The sequence below is a fragment of the Xenopus laevis genome, chromosome 4S (genome assembly GCF_017654675.1).
Source record: "Xenopus laevis strain J_2021 chromosome 4S, Xenopus_laevis_v10.1, whole genome shotgun sequence".
In the NCBI taxonomy this organism is placed as follows: domain Eukaryota; kingdom Metazoa; phylum Chordata; class Amphibia; order Anura; family Pipidae; genus Xenopus; species Xenopus laevis.
The window spans coordinates 107770591-107792731 of NC_054378.1; the positions used below are offsets into that span (position 1 = coordinate 107770591).

Below are 22141 nucleotides of genomic sequence, written 5' to 3' on the forward strand. Positions count from 1 at the left end.
ATGGAACTCCAAGGTTACTTCTCATATCCTCATATTTTCCAACGGGTTACTTTATTTATTATAATACACATGTTTAAGTGAGTCATGTGACAAAAATGACATCACTACTCACCGTTCACATGGATATCATTTACAGGATATTCATGGCTTTTGTGTATTATATAGTGTTTATATAATACACAAAAGCCAGTTATATAGTATAAACACTATTATATAGTGTTTATACTATATAACTGTTACTACTGGAATTTATAAAGATATTATTAGACACTGAGGAGTTATGTGACCATATAAAAGCACGAGGCTGCAGGCCAAATGCTTTTATAAAGGTCACATAACTCCGAGGTGACTACTAATCTCTTTATACATTTAAAGTAGGGGTACATTATGCATTATAATCTACAGTTTCTGTGTGCAATGTACTACCTTGTGAAGATCTCTAGCTTTGCTCTATGTTTAATAAAATGCCACCCATCAATCTGTTTTGCGTTTGTATTCCTTGCTGATATCAATGTATATAGTTTTCCTGTAGTCTGTATCTGGGTGAAGAGCAGAGGGAAAGCTGCAGGTACAGTTTGGTGCCATAGGGAAATGACCAAAAAGTAGATTCTATAGTAAATAAAGTACCCCCTCTTGTAAAATATAAGGATATTATAAGTTACGGAGGAGTTTCGTGACTATATAAAAACACGAGGCCGAAGGTCATGGAAGTCCGAGGTAACTTCTAATATCCTCATATTTTGCAACAAGGGGTACTTTATTATAATACACAAGTTTTAGTGAGTCATGTGACAGAAATGACATCACTACTCACCGTTTATAACTGATGACATCAGTACTCACCGTTTATAAGGATATCATTTATAGGGATGCTCCGAATCCAGGATTCGGTTTGGGATTTGGGCAGGATTCTGCCTTTTTCAGCAGGATTAGGCCGAATCCTTCTGCCCAGCCGAACCGAATCCACATATGCAAATTAGGGGCGGGAGGGAAATCATGTGACTTTTTGTCAAAAAACAAGGAAGTAAGAAATGTTTTCCATTTCTCACCCCTAATTTGCATATGCAAATTAGGATTCAGTTCAGTATTTGGCCGAATATTTTGCAAAGGATCCGGGGGTTCAGCCGAATCCAAAATAGTGGATTCGGTACATCCCTAATAATTTACAAGATTCGTGGCTTTTGTGTATTATATAGTGAATAAAGTACCCCCTCTTGTAAAATATAAGGATATTATAAGTTACCGAGGAGTTTCATGACCATATAAAAACACGAGGCCGAAGGCCGAGTGTTTTTATACAGATCATGGAACTCCGAGGTAACTTATAATATCCTCATATTTTACAACTGGGGGTACTTTATTTATTATAATACACAAGTTTCAGTGAGTCATGTGACAGAAATGACATCAGAACTCACCGTTTATAACTGATGACATCAGAACTCACCGTTTATAAGGATATCATTTACAGGATATTCATGGCTTTTGTGTATTATATATTGATAAACTCACATTGTTTCCTTTCCATGTGAATAAACAATGTGCATCGTGATCACTGAAATAATTTTACAGCAGCTTAGGGGAATGGTATAATATATTCACATAGGACTTCACTTGATCATAATATAAAATAAATATGCCCAAACAACCCCTATGAATTTACTTTTGAAGATCTGGAATAATTCGGGATAGTGGGATATTTTCTTATCTTTAGTTTCCCAATGCAGTTATGCACCTGTACATTTTTCCATGTGTTTGGCCCTAGCATATTTGCACAACATTATTGCATATTTATACTTTACCTATGACATACTTACAACAGTTATCTAAATTCTATATTTCAATTCTTTCAGCACCACTCAACGGGCCCCAGGTTCAGGGATCCCAAGTGCCAGTGCACCCAGGCATGGTTAGTGGGCAGAGTGCATCAAAATGTCCTTTTCTGGCGGCCCAGATGATACAAGAAAACAGCAGTGTCATACGCAAGGCCAGCCCTGAAACACAGGAGGATGTACAGAAGATGCAAACAATGAGAAAAGGTATACTGCTCTGATTTTATGCTCTTGTTCCTTGGCTATATTTGTTATAGTGCTGATCAGAATGGCTGCTTCAGATCACTTTAAGGATTGAAAATTACACCTTTCCATAAAGCACAATATATTAAAGGGAAAATCGCGAAAATGAAAATGAAATATACCCTTCATCATGCTGAAATAAGAAACGTTCTAATCAAATATTCTGCATCATTTCTGAAATAATCAAGTTTATGTTCACTATCCCTCTCTCAGAATCTGTTTTTCTTCATTCTGTCTCATGCAGGAGTTGGGTGTCAGATATTCATTACTATTCAGTTACACCCAATATACAGTATGTTGTAGGAGGGCTTCCTTTTAAATGCAGATGAGTTAGAGCTCACTTAAATAACTGATTCCAGTACAAACAAAATCTAACAAAATAACTGCCTTTTGCACAAATTCGGCATGTAGAGAGACATGATGTCTGGTGATTTTAATAGAGTAGATCTAATACATCTTCTAGTGAAAAGGAGCCCCCCTTTAAGAAATATTGGATCTAACTGTCAATGATTATCTGACACCCAACTCCTGAATGAAGAGAGAATTAAGAGAAACAGATGCTAACAGAGGCATAGAGAAGATAAACTTGATTATTTCAGAAACGGTACAGAATTTTTAGTTGATTATATGTAGAAAGTTTCTTATTTCAGTATGCTGCAGCTAATATTACGTTTTCATTTTCGCTATAGTACCCCTTTAATGATATAACATATTTCTAAGATGGTAATTTACAGTATTGCTTTTCTCTTATTGACTAGTGAGTGGTATCGAGGAAAATGCCTCGAACTATTCAGCAATAAGTATCTTATTCCACACTTATTTGGCTGCAGTATAGCTGAATTCATAATGAAGCAGTATTCCTTTAAGCACCATGTGAAATCTTCCTCCTAACCCCAGGCTTATGATATGATATACTCGATGCTGTCTGCACTGTGTTCATTAGGACAGCCTTCAACTTGGCAAAAATACGTTTTTTTGTCAGTGGAAAAATTGCATATCAGATTATACCCAATGTCATAATTAAAGCTTGGGGTTCATTAGGGCGTTTGTTTTCTTTGTTGCAGAAAACCTTATTGTCACACAGGCATATCAGATTGCATGTTATAACTTCCTTATATCACAATCACAGCCCTGCAAGGAGACATGAAATAACTATAAATGGAAATTCCATTGTTTTCTTTTCTATAGATGTAACACAGCATTTTAGATGCCTACAAGGATGTAAATCCACTGGAGTAGAATCTAGAACTACAACTACATTTACAATTGTTGCTCTGTGTACATAATTGAGCTATATGATCAAATTCATAGTGCAGTGTGCAGATAACACTTATTTTCTTTCCAAAAATGAACTGACCTTTCTTATTCTAGATTTGCGTGGGCCACTCACCAAAGATTCCGGAGCAGCAAAAACTACCCTGCAAAATAACCGTAGTGTCCTGGAAAAATTTCAAGAAAGTGTGCTTCATCAGAGACCTGCAATAGTTTCCCACCTTCTCCAGGATAATATGCCCAAAGGTAAGTATTTCTCTGGCCACAGAAAGGGAGTCACATAAAAATAATGCTTAACTCTTAAAAGGGAAACCACTAATAATAATAAAAAGAGAAACTGTCTCATAAAGGAGAAATAAAGCTGAACTAAAGAAAGCTGAACGAAAGTAGCTAGAAATGTTGTACATTATGTTTTGGGCTTCTGTACCAGCCCAAGGCAACCACAGTCCTTTAGCAGTAAAGATCTGAGTCTCCAAATATGCCCTAGTAGCTCCCCATCTTTTTTTCTGCTGAATCAATGCACATGCTCTGTGCTGCTGTCACTTACTGAGCTTAGAGACAGATGCAAAATATACTGACTACATTTAGGGGCAGATTCACTAAGGGTCGAATTTCGAAGTAAAAAATACTTCGAAATTCGACCCTCGAATTGAAATCCTTCGACTTCGAATATCGAAGTCGAAGGATTCAGCGCTAAACGTTCGTTCGATCGATCGAAGGATTTTTCGTTCGATCGAACGATTAAATCCTTCGAATCGAACGATTCGAAGGATTTTAATCGTTCGATCGAAGGAAAATCCTTCGATCAAAAAAAGGTTAGCAAACCTATGGGGACCTTCCCCATAGGCTAACATTGACTTCGGTAGGTTTTATCTGCCGAAGTAGGGGGTCGAAGTTTTTTTTAAAGGGAAAGTACTTCGACTATCGAATGGTCGAATAGTCGAACGATTTTTCGTTCGATTCGTTCGATTTCGTACGTATTCGAACGAATTTAACCAATTCGATGGTCGAAGTACCCAAAAAATACTTCGAAATTCGAATTTTTTTCATTCGAATCCTTCACTCGAGCTTAGTGAATGGGCCCCTTAATGTCACAACACAAGGCTGATTTATAAATAATGGCAGAACAGAACCCAGCACAATTAGCATCTGCCCCGATGGCTACACAGCAAACTAAAGTAGAGTTTCTGGAGCAAGCATACCAGTTTTTACCAGTGCAGAGCACAGAGAACAGTAAAATATATTATCATTCCTTAAAAGGAGAAGGAAAGCTACCAAAGCAGTTTATTGTTATCAATTAGCCACAATAGTGCAAGCTAGAACATTATAATTATTCTGCAGAATGCTTTACCATACCTGAGTAAACAGATCTAGAAGCTCTCTGTTTGTTTCTAAAAAGCAGCTGCCATATTAGCTTGGTGTGACATCACTTCCTGCCTGAGTCTCTCCCTGCTCACTCATAGTTATGTGCTCAGATCACAGCAGGGAGTGGAAGAGGGAGGTAGAGAGGAGCAAACTGAGCATGCTCAAGCCCACACCCTGGAGGTTTATGCTGAAAACAGGAAGTCTGATACAGAAGCCCATGTGTACACAATAGAGGGAAAGAAATGCAGTGTTTCTTTTGACAGAGGACTCAGAGCAGCATTACTTTCAGGCTTTACTGGTGTATTTATATAGACCTTTCTGATAAAGCTTACTTACTTTTATCCTTTCCTTCTTTGAAATGCTTTTATTTTTTGATGTTACTGTTCCTTTAATCTGATAAAACCTTAAAGGAGAATTCAATCTGTAATAAAAAAAAAAAAACCTTTTCCCCTACCCTGGTTAGACCCACCTCCCCCCAGCCTACCTGCACCCCCCGGGCAAATCACACACCCCTCCGTGCAGATTCTGGTCTTGGAGTTCACGGCAGCCATCTTCTTTCTTCGTTCTTTTTCAGAAGTTTCGGTGCAGCGCAGTTGGAGTAAATTTCAGGTCGCAAACCACTTCACGTGCCGAAAGTCATGAAAATTTCGGCACAAGCACAGTTGTCGTGCATGCGGCGAAAAGCCAGAATCTTAGTCTCTTATCTGTTAATAAATAATGTGAAGTTGGGTAAAAGTGTATTTGGCAAAGTAAATATTGTCAGAACACTGTGTAGATTGCTGTTCATCTTTCGTTTGTGTTTATTCCATGTCACCGGAGTGCAATTAACATATGATGAATTTTCTTGTTTAACTGTTTTTTTTTCCTCCCAGCTGTACAGACTTTCAAGTATGACAAATTTTTTGAAAAGAAAATCGAAGAGAAGAAAAACGACCATACATACCGAGTCTTCAAAACCGTCAACCGGCGTGCGGAAGTGTTCCCCATGGCCGACGATTATTCAGACACTTTAATAAGCAAGAAAACCGTCTCAGTTTGGTGCAGCAATGATTACCTGGGAATGAGTCGCCATCCTAAGGTGGTGGGAGCAGTGATGTAAGTGGCCATTTGTACCCCTTTAGGGGCAGGTTATAACAAGTCAAAGGAAGTTGCAGTACATTTACCAAGTCTCCAGCAGAAGTTTATTCTACAGAGCTGGATACAGTAATGTAAATCTGCCCCATAAACTCTGTCACAATTCAGTTAAAATTGGGAGTCAGTCTTGAATGGCCCCGTTGTTTTTGATTCTGGATCAAAATGTGCCCATGCTTTCAATTTAATAATAATAATAATAATAATATTTTTTCATTCTGTGATTTGTTATACTGACCAGTTGAATCCCAAATAGTGTCCTGCTATTCAACATAATCGTACAGAGTACAACATTTTATTGTTCTGGTCTGAGGTGCATAATACAGTTATAGGATCCGTTATCTGGAAACCCATTATCCAGAAAGCTCTGAATTACGTCTCCCATAGAATCCATTTTATCCAAATAATCCAAATTTTAAAAAATGATTTCCTTTTTCTCTGTAATAAGAAAACAGTACTTTATACTTGATCCAAACAAAAATATAATTAATCCTTATTGGAAAGCAGAACCAGCCTATTTGGTTTATTTAATGTTTACATGATTTTCTAGTAGACTTAGGGGCTGATTCACTAAGGGTCGAATATCGAGGGTTAATTAACCCTCGATATTCGACTGGGAATTGAAATCTTTTGACTTTGAATATCGAAGTCGAAGGATTTAGCGCAAATAGTGCGATCGTACGATCGAAGGATTATTCCTTCGATCGAACGATTAAATCCTTCGAATCGAACGATTCGAAAGATTTAAATCCAACGATCGAAGGAATATCCTTCGATCAAAAAAAGTTAGCCAAGCCTATGGGGACCTTCCCCATAGGCTAACATTGACTTCGGTAGCTTTTAGATGGCGAACTAGGTGGTCGAAGTATTTTTTAAAGAGACAGTACTTCGACTATCGAATGGTCGAATAGTCGAACGATTTTTAGTTCGAATCCTTCGATTCGTAGTCGAAGGTCGAAGTAGCCCAAAAAAAACTTCGAAATTCAAAGTTTTTTTACTTCGAATCCTTCACTCGAAGTTAGTGAATCGGCCCCTTAAGGTATGAAATCCAAATTACAGAAAGGTCCGTTATCCAGAAAACCCCAGGTCCCGAGCATTCTGTATAACAGGTCCTATACCTATATTGTAAGGCAGGACAAAAACTGATGTTGTGCAATATTGGTTTATTCTATGTTTTTCTTTGCGTGACTTGGTTAGTTAAACTAATATACAACTGATGACAGGCATGCAGGCCCAATTTATAACCTAAGTTAATGATTTGTCATTTGTTTACACAGCCATGGTGACGTAGTCCTGATATCTGTATTCTCATCATTGCTGTGTAATTCAGGGTCATTATTTTCATGTCATTGCCTCTTATCACAGAAAAACTCAGGATTTCTCAGTAATTATTAATTATTAATCCCTTAGAGGCACATTTATCAAAGTTCATGTGAGTTTTTAAAAACTCCCATGAACTCGAAATTCGACCAATTGAAATTTATTAAAAAAAAAAAAAATCTAATTTTCAAAACTCGAGTGAATAGGATCGACTCAAATCGAAAATGGAATCGAATTTGATTCGAGTTTTAAAAACTCTATTTGAGATTTTCTCGGAAAAATGTCAGGAAGGCTGCAAACAACTCCAAATCGATCCCAGGACGTCTTCCATTGACTAAAACAGCAATTCCGTAGGTTTTAGGTAGCGAATAGTCAAATTTGAATCCTATCAATTTTCCGGTTTTGACGCCTGAAAATGGATTTTTTTTTTTCGGATTATTGCCCGAAAATCACAAAAAATCTTGCACAAATTCAGGATATCTTCTGGATTTCTCTCATTGAGAGTTGGAGTACTTTTTTTATTTGGACTTTTAACACCCTCTGGGTTTAATAAATTAAAAATTCTAGCTTTTTTTGGTGTTTTCGGCATTCAAACTTTAATAAAAGTATGGTGATCCAAATTATGGAAATATCCCTTATCCAGACAACCCAAGTTCCTGAGCATTCTGGATAACAGGTTCCATAACTGTATAAAGAAACACTAATGCTACTTATCTTTTTTTGCAGGGAAACACTAAAAGAGCACGGTGCGGGGGCCGGCGGCACCAGGAATATCTCTGGAACTAGTAAATTTCACGTTGATTTAGAGCATGAGCTGGCAGACCTTCATGGCAAAGATGCCGCCTTATTGTTTTCTTCCTGCTTTGTTGCCAATGACTCAACACTTTTCACTCTGGCCAAAATGTTGCCTGGTAAGGAATATAATTGCAGATCATTACAATGGTGCATAGGTGTTATGTTAGATACAGGGGCCTGAGACAGAGCAGTACATGAATAGGCAGATGGGCGTAATTCAGGAGCTACTTGTGAATTACTCGCATAACAGTATTAAAGACAAGCAAAACACACTGTAACATGAATAGTTGTATAAAGATTTGTGAAATGGCTGAAAAGCTATTATATTGTTATCCTTTGAGGGAGGGCAGCCAATAGAAAAAGACAGGGAAGAGTACAAAATTGCAGAATTGAGGAAAATCATTATTTAATGAATATGGAAAAATCTTTAGGGGATTTCTATAAAGTTTTGTGAATACCTTACCTGCCGCTTCCCAGATTTCAATCATAATAGTAGCCCCGCCTAGAATGCTGGGTGGATACTCTGTAACAGCTGGAGGACCACAGGGAAATGGCTAGTTTTACTGGCAACAATACCCTTCAACACTACTATAATGTGCAATCGCTTGGCAATCTGGAGAGCAATTTTGGCTTTTTACTACACGTTTCACAGGGGAAGATAATTGGGGGAGCTATATCTTTCTTTAGTGATATTCTGGCCTGTATTCATTTAGGGGAAGATTTTCGAATTCATGTGAATTTATTTTTTACTCTAATAATTCAAATGGGAGGTTATTTAAAGAAAATTTGAACGTCTAAAACTCAAATGAATACAGGTATGGGATCCGTTATCCGGAAACCCGTTATCCAGAAAGTTCCGAATTACGGAAAGGCCGTCTCCCATAGACTCCATTATAATAAAATAATCCAAAATTTTAAAAATGATTTCCTTTTTCTCTGTAGCAAGAAAATAGTTGCTAGTACTTGATCCCAACTAAGATATAATTAATCCTTATTGGAAATAAAACCAGCCTATTGGGTTTATTTAATGTTTACATGATTTTCTAGTAGTCTTAAGGTGTGAAGATCCAAATTACGGAAAGACCCGTTATCCGGAAAGCCCCAGGTCCCGATGATTCCGGATAACAAGTCCAATACCAGTATTACCAACTCGAAGCGAATTGAATTAGACTAAACTCGAATTGAGTTTTTTCTCCAAAATAATCTTGAATGTCGTCAGCAAGGTTTTTAACATCTTCAAATAGGTGACTGCACCTCTGCCACTGACTTCTACATGAACTTGGCAAGTAGTCGAATTCAAATTGTTCCCAGGGTCAAGGTTTGAAAAATCTAAAAATTTGAATCTAGTTTGGATTATTCCCATTTTGTACCTGTAAGTTTTGACCAAAAATATCATTCGAAAATGGAATAGAAAAGGAAAAAAAAAGCATAATGTGCTTCTTAACTAACTGGGCACTTAATCATAGGATATGAGGCCATTGAGGCTTGAGCGCTACTTTTTTGCATATTAATTACCTGTAAAAGCGCACAGCTTATACACACTGTCTAAAGGTGGCCATACACGGGCCGATAAAAGCTGCCGACAGACCAAGTCGGCAGCTTATTGGCCCGTGTATGGGGGCCCCCGACGGGCTTCCCCGATCGAGATCTGGCCGAAAGTCGGCCAGATCTCGATCGGATGGGGTTAAAAATCCCATCGGATCGCGGCCGCATCTGTTCGTTGATGCGGTCCCGCGATCCGACCGCCCGTTTGGCGAACGCTAGGATCCGATCGTTGGGCCCTAGGGCCCACGATCGGATCAGCCCGATATTGCCCACCTCAAGGTGGGCATATCGGAGGGAGATCCGCTCGTTTGGCGACATCGCCAAACGAGCGGATCTATCCGTGTATGGCCACCTTAAGTTTATTATTTTGCCAATATTCTTTGTAACTCACCCCAGCTAAAGCATTGCTCTTACCCTAAAAAGACATGCCTGCAGCAGCTGTAATACACAACACACTATGATTCAGCTGGTGATGACAAGCTTTAGGGGTAACACGGAGACTAATCGTTTTCTCCCTGTCATCACTATGGTTCACATGATGAAGAATAAAATACACGTTTTGTCAATCTAGCATTGAAAACACCCAAGTATTGCATAGATTAGCAATCCTACAACCAGAGGCGTGCATTTTTTGACCTCCATATGGCAACATTGGGCATTGCGTTGCTGTTCTATAACATTTAGAGGCACATTTATCAAGGTTCGAATTTAGAATTCATGGGAGTGTTTTAAAACTCCCATTAACTCTAAATTCGACCAATCTAAATTTATTATTAAAATCGCATTTTCTTAACTCGGGTAAATATGATCGACCCAAATACTCTAATAAAATTAAAATCCATTCAGATACGAGATTTAAAAACTCGATTCAAGTTTTTTTTCTCCGAAAAATGTCAGCAAGGCTCCAAATTGATCCCTGGATCTCTCCTATTGACTTATACAGAAATTCGGCAGGTTGTAGGTGGCGAATAGTCGAATTTGAATTCTTAAAGGGCCAGAGTATGCTAAATCTTGAAAATCGAATTTGATTTAAAAAAAAAAAAAAAAACTCAAATAAAATTTGGATAACTGCCTAGTCGAATTTGACAGTTCTGGCCATAAAAAAAAACTAGAAAATTCGAAATTTGACCCTTGATAAATCTGCCCCTTGGCAGCAGTTACACTAACTCAGAGATGGGAAAGCTAAATGTGAACATGTAAAGCGGTTTAAGGAATACTGTCATAGGAAAAAAATAGTGCTTTTTCAGCAGAATTCTGCACTGAACTCTGTTTCTCAAAAGAGCAAACAGATTGTTTTATATTCAATTTTGAAATCTGACATGGGGCTAGACATATTGCCAGTTTCCCAGCTGCCCCCAGTCATGTGACTTGTGATCTATTAAACTTCAGTCACTCTTTACTGCTGTACTGCAAGTTGGAGTGATATCACCCCCCCCAGCAGCCTAACAACAGAACAATGGGAACATAACCAGATAGCAGCTCCCTAACACAAGATAACAGCTCCCTGGTAGATCTAAGAACAGCACTCAATAGTAAAATCCAGGTCCCACTGCGACACATTCAGTTACATTGAGTAGGAGAAACAACAGCCTGCCAGAAAGCAGTTCCATCCTAAAGTGCTGGCTCTTTCTGAAAGCACATGACCAGGCAAAATGACCTGAGATGGCTCCTACATACCAATATTACATCTAAAAAATATACTTGTTGGGTTAGGAATGAAAGTTTACACAGTAGAGTGATTTATTTGCAGTGTAATTTAGAAATAAAAACTACACCATAAAAATCTTGACAGAATCCCTTAAACCATAGAGGATTCCCAGAGACTCACTCCTGAGTATTTGAAGTTCCAGATGTTTTGTTTTAACTATAATGTGCAAAAGTATACTTGACTATTGGATCACAGCAAGGCAACAGGGTGAACAGGTCGCAACAGGAATATTTTCTTTAATGACACCCCTCAACTCATTACTACACATACATTACATTGGTTTGTTTCACTAAAGCTATGGGTGGCTCCCAGAAATCAGATCTCACTTTAATATAGTAAGCAATTATGCAGCACTTGGATATTTCAGAACCCATCACACTAGTTGCTCAGGGATGATTCCAGTGGTTGATCATGAAAGGTTACCTTGGAATAGAAACATGGCCAGGTTACACCTTATTCCTTTCTTGTTTTAGCAGGACTTAAAACAGATAGTGGAATTAAAATGTATATTCTTTAATTCAATATAATCAATGACCTAAATAATCAGTGACTGGCCAGTCTACTAATTCATAAAAAATTAAAAACAGTAAATAAACACAGCATAAATACAGTAAATGAGGGGCCTAAATTCATGCACATTTCTGACCACAATTCATAACACTATAAAAAATTAATTCCAACAAAAACATTTTCAAAAAAGTTTTTCCTTCAAAGGTGGAACCTCCACGTCTGTAGCCCCCCCCAAAAAAAAGTCCAAGCCAAAAAGCAAACTTGGAGTGTATTGCCAGTTATCTTTTCTGTTTTAGTAATTATATTAATATAACACTTGCAAAGTCATGAGAGTTCAAGTTCCACAACCTCCTAGTATACCGATTACCACATTTTATATTTTTGCAGCAGTTTAATCAAATCCTGACTTAGTGTTTTAGCAGGACAATCCTGCTGCTTTTTTGTGATAAAAATGAGCAGAGAGCAGTAAATAAGGTGCAATTAGGGATGAGGTGTATGAGGACATGTCTGATATAGAGTTTAACCATTTGTGCTAGTCCCAAAAGTGATTTCGCCGTACAGTCATGTAATGCTGTTAATTACAATTTTACCTTTAGTATTTCTGAATGAGTGACTTGTTCTGTGAGACAGACACTGGAAAAGAATGTAGAGGAGAGACAATATCTACAGAAATATATTTATAAATAAAAATGTAGAGGAGAGACAGAAATACATTTATATATATTTATAAATATTCAAACCTGCATCTGGTTTCCTTTCCAACTTAGGATGTGAGATCTACTCAGACGCTGGAAACCACGCCTCCATGATCCAAGGCATCCGAAACAGCCGAGTGCCCAAATATGTATTCCGTCACAACGATGTCGGCCATCTTCGTGAGCTCCTCAAGAACTCCGACCCATCCATTCCTAAGATTGTGGCTTTTGAAACTGTCCATTCCATGGATGGTAAGCTGCTAATGATACAATTCTTGGGGAGGCAATGTAATAGAACTAGCACACTAGCTGCACCAAGCAGCATTGCTCCCACTGTACATCTGCAAAAATTAAGGGATGCCCCAAATCCACTATTTTGGATTCGGCCTAACCCCCAAATCCTTCGTGAAAGATTCGTCCGAATACCGAACCGAATACGAACCCTAATTTGCATATGCAAATTAGGGGTGGGAAGGAGAACTTTTTTTTACTTCCTTGTTTGCTGACAAAAAGTCATGTGATTTCCCTCCCTGCCCCTAATTTGCATATGCATATTAGAATTCAGATTCAGTTCAGCCTGGCAGAAGGATTCGGACGAATTCGAATCCTGCTGAAAAAGGCCGAATCCCGAACCGAATCCTGGATTCGGTGCATCCCTAGCAAAAATACAGAGCTAATCTGTGAGGTTGGTGGCTGCCATGGCTTGTGGCAGGTGTGTTTAGGAGCATGTGACTTTACATTTCAGTTTGTGGATTTTTATTGTTTATTTTTTTTTAAAAGTTTTTTTATTTTGCATTTTCAAAACAAGAAAACCAAAAATAAAGCAAACAACAAACTTACTTCAATACTGTTCACAATTATGTTGTATGTAGGGTTGCCACCTTTTATAATTTTTTTTACCGGCTGCTGGGGGCGGGGCCTCAAAAGGGGTGGGCGTGACGTCAAAAGGGGTGGGGCGTGACGTCAGAGGGGCGGGGCCACGCGACGGAGACCCGCGGACGCTAGAAGAGGGAAAAAAAAGGTAAGTTGCAGGGGGCAGGCCGAGGGCTCCTTTTGATCGTATTACAAATTTACCAGCAGCTACATTGCCGGTAAATTTGTAAAATACCGGCCGGGTGGCAACCCTAGTTGTATGCATAGTGACAGTTTAAAAACGTAGAGGAGCATGTAACATATTTACTGGTTCAGGGTTTTACTGCTTCGGGGCAAACCTAGAGCTCAGTCCTCTGGTAGGGATACATGAGGGTTGGCATCTAAACAAGGTTCCCATACTTCTCAAATGTCCCGGGTGTTCCCTTATCATTTTACGTCAGTTTGATTAGAGGCAATGTGCCTTTTATTAAGTCGATCCATTGCTGAAGTGTAGAGGGGGGTTGGGGTTTATCCATTTCATTATTACTAACTGTTTTGCTTAGAACAAAATAGATAGTAAAAGTGTTCTGCATTTTTGTAGGGGTACTGCCTCATCTATAATACCCAATAAGCAAGGGGGAAGTTGTCAAGAGAGAGAAAGAGGCTGCTCTGATGTTCTTCTGCTTAGAAAAAAAAAATAAAAAACTTTCTCAAATCCTTCCTAAGCAGAAGAACATCAGAGCAGCCTCTCTCTCTCCTGACAATTTCCTTGACTACTTGGTGGTCAGACTGGTGGGAAAATGACCAGCAGGTGGCGATGTTGTAACAAAATTAATTCATATTAACAGTACATGTATCCCTTAATATTTTGGAATAAAACCAAAATAAATAATTAACGTACATTGCAAAATATCCTAGAGTAGCACCCTCATTAATTTTACATTCGCTTATTTTAAAGGTTTACTTTTCCTTTAAGCTCAATTTGTTAAGGTTTCTCTCATTCTGTTCTACAGGTGCAGTCTGTCCTTTGGAGGAAATGTGTGATGTGGCTCATGAATACGGAGCCATAACATTTGTTGATGAAGTGCACGCTGTGGGATTGTATGGCGCGCAGGGAGGAGGCATAGGAGACCGCGATGGAGTAATGAACAAAATGGACATCATTTCAGGAACGCTCGGTATGAGGTTTTTTTGTAATATTCCTCCTTTCCTGTTACATAAGTATTAGAGTATCGTTTACTGTCTCTAGAGGGATATTAAAGGGGTTGTTCACCCAACACTTTTTCAGTTCAGATAGTTCATCAGAAATAAAAACTTTTTCTAATTACTTTTTATTTTCTATTTGTGATTGTTTTTCTAATATTGGAGTGTAAAGTGTCATTTTCACCTTCTAAACCAGCTCTGGGAAGGGGGATCACCGACTCTTTAACTGTTCTAAATTGATACATTAAGTTAATATATATTTGTCCCTGCTGAGCAGAATCTCTGAGTTTCATTAAAGGCAGCTGTTAGAATTGATACAATAGTTAATATTCCACAGATACTGTTGAGAAATGTATCAACTCATGTAGCCACCAAGGGACAGATTTATCAAGGGTCGAATTGAAAATTTGAATTTTCAAGTTTTCAAAACAGTCAAATTCTACTAGGGAGTTAATCAAATTTGATTAGAGTTTTTCAAAAAATTTGATTTTCTATATTTATCATACACTGAACCTTTAAGAACTCAAATTAGACTATTTGCCACCTGAAACCTGCCAAATTGCTGTTTAAGTCAATGGGAGACATCCAGGGATCAATTAGGAGTTGTTTGCAGCCTTCCTGTCATTCGAGTTTTTAAAATTCGAATCTAATTTGATTCGAGTTTTTCGGGTCAATCCTATTCACCCGAGTTTAAAGAATTCCGTTTTTATAATACATTTCAATTGGTCGAATTTCGAGTTCACGGGAGTTTATAAATTTGAAATCCGACCCTTGACAAATGTGCCTCTAAATGTAGCAAATTGTAACAGTTCAAAATCTGCTCCTGGATCACTGAGCTGCCAGACTTAAACATCAGAGACATGAAGACTAAAATTTAAACTTCAATTTTGGAAACAAAACCTAAACTGAAAAAAAGTGTTTGGAAGGTGAACAACCCCTTAAGGTGCTCTACATAAGCACTCATCCTGGTACACTGAATTCAGTGATAATTTAGTTTTACTGATATAAATGTTTCAAATTTACATGATATTCCTTCATTATTTTTATTCCCACTAAAGGAAAAGCCTTTGGCTGTGTTGGCGGATACGTGGCTAGTACAAGTGCCCTGATAGACACCATTCGATCCTACGCAGCTGGCTTCATATTCACCACCTCTTTACCCCCCATGCTTCTCTCTGGAGCAATAGCATCCGTGAGAGTCCTGAAGAGTGAAGAAGGTCAAGCTCTCCGCCGCCAGCACCAGAGGAATGTTAAGCTCATGAGACAAATGCTGATGGACTCGGGGCTCCCTGTAGTCCATTGTCCCAGTCATATTATCCCCATTAGGGTAAGGGTATAATTGAAATACAAGTGCAGTTTGCATGTGTGGGATGGGATTATTTTTATAAGGATATGTTTTTAGTATAGTACAGGAATGTCGCATTACATGCCAGCACAGGCACCAGTGCAACTTGCTTACAAATGTTATAATCAGCCCTGTAGAATCTGCTATGACTGAGTAACCTCATTTTCTGCTTGATGATTTCCAACAACCCTTAAGTTTAGCATCTCAAGAACTACACAAACCACACAGAGCACGTGTAGGGTTGCCACCTGGACGGTATTTTACCAGCCTGGTCGGTAAGAATGATGGCTGATCCCAATAGGGAAAAAAGATAAATATATATGAAGGCTGGTATTTTTTTCCCAGAAAAGGTGGCAACCCTAAGCATGTGTAATGTCACTGTCACTCTAAGGACGGCCTTACTAAATCCAATATGGTGTTTTCCTTTGGACAACTTTAAATGTCTGGATAAGTATAGTTAAAGGGCTGCTAAACCCCAGGGCTGGTAGAATAAATGAAGCATTTCTAGCCATATTCCTTTTTAGACTTTCGTTCTCTTTTAAAGGGATTCTGTTACAGGAAGACATGTTTTTTTCCCCAAAATGCATCAGTTAATAGGTTTTAAGGTGTAGGGCACACAGGCAGATTCGGGCAGATTGGTCGCCCGGCAACAGAACTACTCTTCTTCGGGGCGACTAATTTCCCCGAATTGCCTTCCTGCAGGCTAAAATCTAAATCGCGGCGGGATGACACTCAGAGCAATTCGTTTTCCGAAGTTGCCTGATGAGGAACAGGCAGCAAACCAGATTGCAGAGAATACCCTGCTTTTTCCTGCTTGAGTGTTATTCTCATGTATACCACTAGGCTTGGGAGTGGTTGCTGAATGAAAGGCTCCCAACTGAGAAAATTGGCTGTGGTCAAATACAAGTAGAGGAGAAACAATAGCTGTCTCAAGCATTTCCATCCTAAAATTCTGGCTCCATTTCAAAGCTCAGGATCAGGCACAAAGCACTGAGTTAAGGCCCTCATACATGGGCCGATACAAGCTGCAGACAGACCGAGACCTGTTGGCCTGTGTGGGGCCATCCGACGGGCGTCCCCGATCGATATCTGGCCGAAAGTCGGGCAGATCTTGATTGGGCAGGTTAGAAAATCCGGCCAGCATCTGTGCGTGTATGTCGTCCCGCGATCCGACCGCCCATATCGGATCCATTATGATCCATCCCTAGGGCCCACGATCGGATCAGCCCAATATTGCCAACTTCAATGTGGGCATATCGGGGAGAGATCCGTTTGTTTGGAGACATTGATCTCTACGTGTATGGTCACCTTTAGTTGCCTCCACACCAGTATTACAGCTAAAAAAATACATTTGTTGGTTCAAGAATAAAATTTTAATGTAGAGTAAATTCATTGCAATGCAAACAGTATAATTTAGAAATAAACACTAAACCATAAAAATCATGACACTATCCCTTTTAGTACTTAATTTCCCCTGCTCTTTTCCTTTGGTATCTACCCCATGAAGGGTGCCTGTCTCTTAACATTATTTCTCTGTTTCCACTTGCTGACATGTACGTTCTCTGAAACGACCAAGACATGTTTAGGTAGATTTTCTTTTGTTCTTTTACAGGTTTCTGATGCTGCTAAAAATACTGAGATATGTGATAAACTGATGAGAGATTATAACATCTATGTGCAAGCTATTAACTACCCCACTGTTCCACGTGGAGAGGAACTTCTGAGGATTGCACCCACACCTCACCACAATCCTCAGATGATGACTTATTTCTTGGGTAGGTGTTTTTCTGCACTGCTTTGATCCATATATTTCAGCTGTTTAACCCAGTATTTATATTTTTTTAGCTGAATACAGGAATATTGCATTACCTCTAATTAAAGTTACCATACTTTAACCATATGTTACTCCTTAGCTGTTATTTCCTTTGTAACACAGATATCAGGCATTTATTGCAGTTTATGGGGGGTTATTTACTAAAGTCCGGTTGCGATTTTTGGTACAAAAACTAAAATTTTTCAGAATGTATTAAAGTCCGATGCTGCTAAAAGTCAGAATCTGAAAATCCGCCATCTCAGACCTGCCGAGGTTGTATATAAGTCAATGGGAGAGGTCCCTACCCTGTTTGGAAGTTTCTGTGGTTTGCACTGAAATCCTGAAAATCTGGGCAAATATCTGAAAAATTCAGGCTTTTCAGCGGAAAAGCCTGGAAAAATTGTACAGTTCTGGCAAACCTCAAAAAAAAAAAAAAAAACGTACGATACAGTTTTTCCACTCAGTTTCATTGAGTTTTTCCCCGTTCCAATTAAATTGTACTTTTTTAAACAATAAATAAGGTCCAATTGTGGATTCTAGTTTGGTCGGACTTTGTTTATTTAAATAATCAGAAAAATTTGGATTTTAGTAAATAACCCTCCCTGTGTTATATCACATCAATTAATGGGCAAAACTGTGTTATATCACATCAATTAATGGGCAAAGCTGTGAAGTGACCTTTTAAGCAATGTAAGGGTAGGACTACACGGACAAAACGCGACAAAACGCTAGCGACAATCGCATGTGACGGAAATAAATGCCTTTTTGCCATACTATTATTTAAAACAGACCAATGTCTCCTGATTATCTCTGTTATTTGTGTGCTAATTGTACTATATTTCCCATTAGTTAAATTGTGTGCTTCTGAAAATGATGAGTGACAAAAGTCCAATTATTTTGCTGTTCTCTACCACAGACAAGCTGCTGATCACCTGGAAGAGTGTCGACCTGGAGCTGAAACCTCATTCTACAGCCGAATGTAACTTTTGCAGGCAGCCTCTGCACTTCGAGGTGATGAGCGAACGAGAGAAATCCTATTTCACCGGCTTGAGTAAACTGATCTCTGCAAGAGCTTGACACTTCACCTGTCCTTATAACAAAAGAAATTAAACATTTATATAGAGATGTAATAATGTATTGTAGTCAAACAGGTATACACGTTTATGTCACACTGGGTATCTTGTCCAATTATTGTAATTGTGTTTTACATAATAAATATTTTATTAGAGCACAATTATCTTTTGTTAATGAATTAAAAAGATTTGTCTGGCAAACCATGAAAACTCTGCTGTCATTCTTCTTCCGCTTGGTGAAATGCAGTGAACATCCAGAAACATTCTAATGATACAGGGCCAGGGGAGTGGATTGTTTAGCTGCTCATACAATAAAATAATTTCATACCAATTTTGGGTACTAATGCTGGCTGGACAATCCAAACTGATATCTATGTGCCATGAATATCGGTCACTTGATCAAACATGTTTGAAAATTTAATCTACTGATGCACTTTGTCACCCCATCCATGAGACATTGACATTGATAAGGAAGTGAAGAGACTGTTGGCTTGAACAAAGAAAAAAAAAAAGAAATAAACAGTGGCTAATGTTCCCTTTGGTCAGTGAGAAGGTCGATTAGATGCCACAGTATGGCCACCTTCAGACAGCCATTGCAGTGAGCCTGACAAGACAGTAGATTGTAATGAGTATTATTGAGATGTTCCGCTGCCAGGCCTCATGTACAGGTATAAAATTATACAGGTATGGGATCCATTAACTGGAAACCCGTTATCCAGAAAACTCATGGAAAGGCCATCTCCTATAGACCCTATTTTATCCAAATAATCAGAATTTGTTTCCTTTTTCTCTGTAATAATAAAACCGTGCCTTGTACATGATCCAGTCTAAGATATAATTAATCCTTATTGGAAGCAAAATAAGCCTATTGGGTTTATTTCATATTTACATGATTTTATAGTAGACATAAGGATCCAAATTACGGAAAGATCCGTTATCCGGAAAACCCCAGGTCCTGAAGGTTCTGGATAGCAGGTCCCATACCTGTACTTTGGAAATAACTAATACAGGTATGGAATCTGTTATCCTAAAATGCGTTATCCAGAACGCTCTGAATTATGGAAATATTATCCAAATATTCCAATTGTTTAAAAAAATAAAATAAAGTACCTTACACCTGATTCACTTGCACTGACTCGCATTCTTTAAATGTTAAGAACATGTTGGCATAAAATACTGGATTAATGAACATTATATTCAGATGTAGTGAGAGGTCATCCAGCAGTAAAGCAGTAGACATGGTATTTTAATAAAAGTAAAAAATCTTTATTAGGACATATATAGGCCTGACTGAGGTGGGCACTTACTCATACTCATAGACTAGCCTACGGGTAAGTGCCCACCTCAGCCACGAAACGCATCAGGCCTACATATGTCCTAATAAAGATTTTTTTACTTTTATAAAAATATTTTGGCTACTGCTGGATGACCACTTATTACATCTGAATGCTTTGTATTTTCCCAAAAATTTGGCATACCCTTGGACTGGGGGTTACCCTGGTAAGAGACCATCTTTCAAAAATATTTTTGTATTTTTAACTTTGTACTTTTTCATTATATATTATCTTAAATTTTTATTTTTTGACTTTAGTCTAAGAAATGGAGCCACACACCACTACTTATATGCCTTTATTAATGAACATTAGGCACATCATTTATACCATATTTTTTTTCTACAGGAGGGGGAAATCATTTAGGGTCTGCCCTCCTGTCCCCTAACTTTCCTGTCATTCAGATGAACCAGTTAGGGGGCATTGATGGGTGCAGGCCTCAAATAAGCTTTGTATTTGGTGTCCTGGTGCTCTCGCACTAGCATCGACCTATGGTGTCTGTAAATGACCTACATAGTGTCCAACTCTGTCTTTTATAGCCCTGCACATAGTTTGTTACATTTGACATTTTAATTTCCTTCTCGTGAACACAGCGATATTAGGAAAATTTATTTTTACCAATATCTGATAATTTAATATTTTAATTTTGGAGCTATACACTTTCATTATCATAACATTTGCAGCCACAGGGCAGACTATAGGGACACGGTCACACTAGGGAACTGTGAACAAAATATTGCTAAGGTCAGTTGTCCAGAGCTTTGTTTAATGAATATCTACACAGTGAAATCTGATATATATTATATGTCCCAATTGTCTAAATTTAGGACTAGATAATGGGTATTTAGGTCCTGATATTGTAGTTTTTCTGAGGGTAAAGCAGCCCATGGCACAGTCACAACTCATTAAAGTTCAATATCTTTCAGGCAGTTTATTTGGCTTGTAACAAATATAAACAAACAAACAGTTCAAAATAAAATTCTTGCCACATAATGGGCTTCTAGTTAACACAGGTCAGTTGTGCTAACTAACTAGGAGTAGGCCTACTGCCAGACTACCAAACAGAGAAAATAAAACAATACCAACCTTGTTGTGGTTCCAATAAGCACACACAGGCAGCTTTCCTGTGTCTTTCTCCCAGACTGGAGCTCCTTATTCTGGCTTGTTTTGTGAGGGTGTCAAACAAGAGGATTATTGTAAGTCTCTTTACAAATAGGCAATCAGTACTTCAGCAACAAATGGTAGAATTCCTGAAAAACAAGGCAAACCTGTAGATGGAACAAAGAGTGAACCCTAATTACCCTACCTTAGCCTATACAGGAAAGAGGTGATGGAACAGGCTTCCCCTGCATAGGCAACTGATACACATAGGGGCACATTTACCTAGGGTCGAATATCGAGGGTTAATTAACCCTCGATATTCGACCGTCAAAGTAAAATCCTTCTAATATCGAAGTTGAAGGATTTACCGATATTCCTATGATCGAACGATCAAATGAATAATCGTTCGATCGAACGATTTAATCCTTCGAAGGATTTTAATCCATCGATCGAAGGATATTCCTTCGATCAGAAAATTGTTAGGAAGCCTATGGGACCTTCCCCATAGGCTAACATTGGACTCTGTAGGTTTTAGGTGGCGAACTAGGGGGCCCGAAGAATTTTTTAAAGAGACAGTACTTCGACTATCGAATAGTCGAACGATTTTTAGTTCAAATCGTTCGATTCGAAGGTCGTAGTCGAAGGTCGAAGTAGCCCATTCGATGGTCAAAGTAGCCATAGTCGACCATTCGAAATTCAAACTATTTTTCCTCTTTTCCTTCACTCGAGCTAAGTAAATGGGCCCCATAGACAAAACAGCTGGTAGCCCACCCATGCTATTGTAAGTAGTTTGCCCTCCAGCTGTCTCTGAACAACTGCCTCCAGCCACGGACCCTGCTCCACTGCTACTGATGATATTGGTGCAGTGGACTTGGGTGATGATTCCATGCATTTCAATGGAGCAGGTGAGTAGAGTTTAGGGTGCAAATAACTGACAGCTGGAGATGTACCTAGTACTGTCTGCAGGTGGCTGTGGAGATGGGATTATATCCAGGAGAGGCAGCACA

General features: G+C 38.6%; 1 protein-coding gene across 1 annotated transcript in view; it reads left to right on the plus strand.

Moving 5' to 3' along the window:
* alas1.S (5'-aminolevulinate synthase 1) overlaps positions 1-18912 on the plus strand; it is a 28375-nt gene extending 9463 nt beyond the window's left edge. Inside the window, 9 exon segments of the mRNA NM_001092582.1 lie at positions 1854-2039; positions 3447-3593; positions 5585-5807; positions 7890-8074; positions 12489-12668; positions 14282-14446; positions 15530-15798; positions 17429-17591; positions 18546-18912. Of these exon segments, the coding sequence (NP_001086051.1) occupies positions 1854-2039; positions 3447-3593; positions 5585-5807; positions 7890-8074; positions 12489-12668; positions 14282-14446; positions 15530-15798; positions 17429-17591; positions 18546-18706 (1679 nt within the window). The 3' untranslated portion in view covers positions 18707-18912.
* Positions 18913-22141: the final 3229 nt, after the last annotated feature.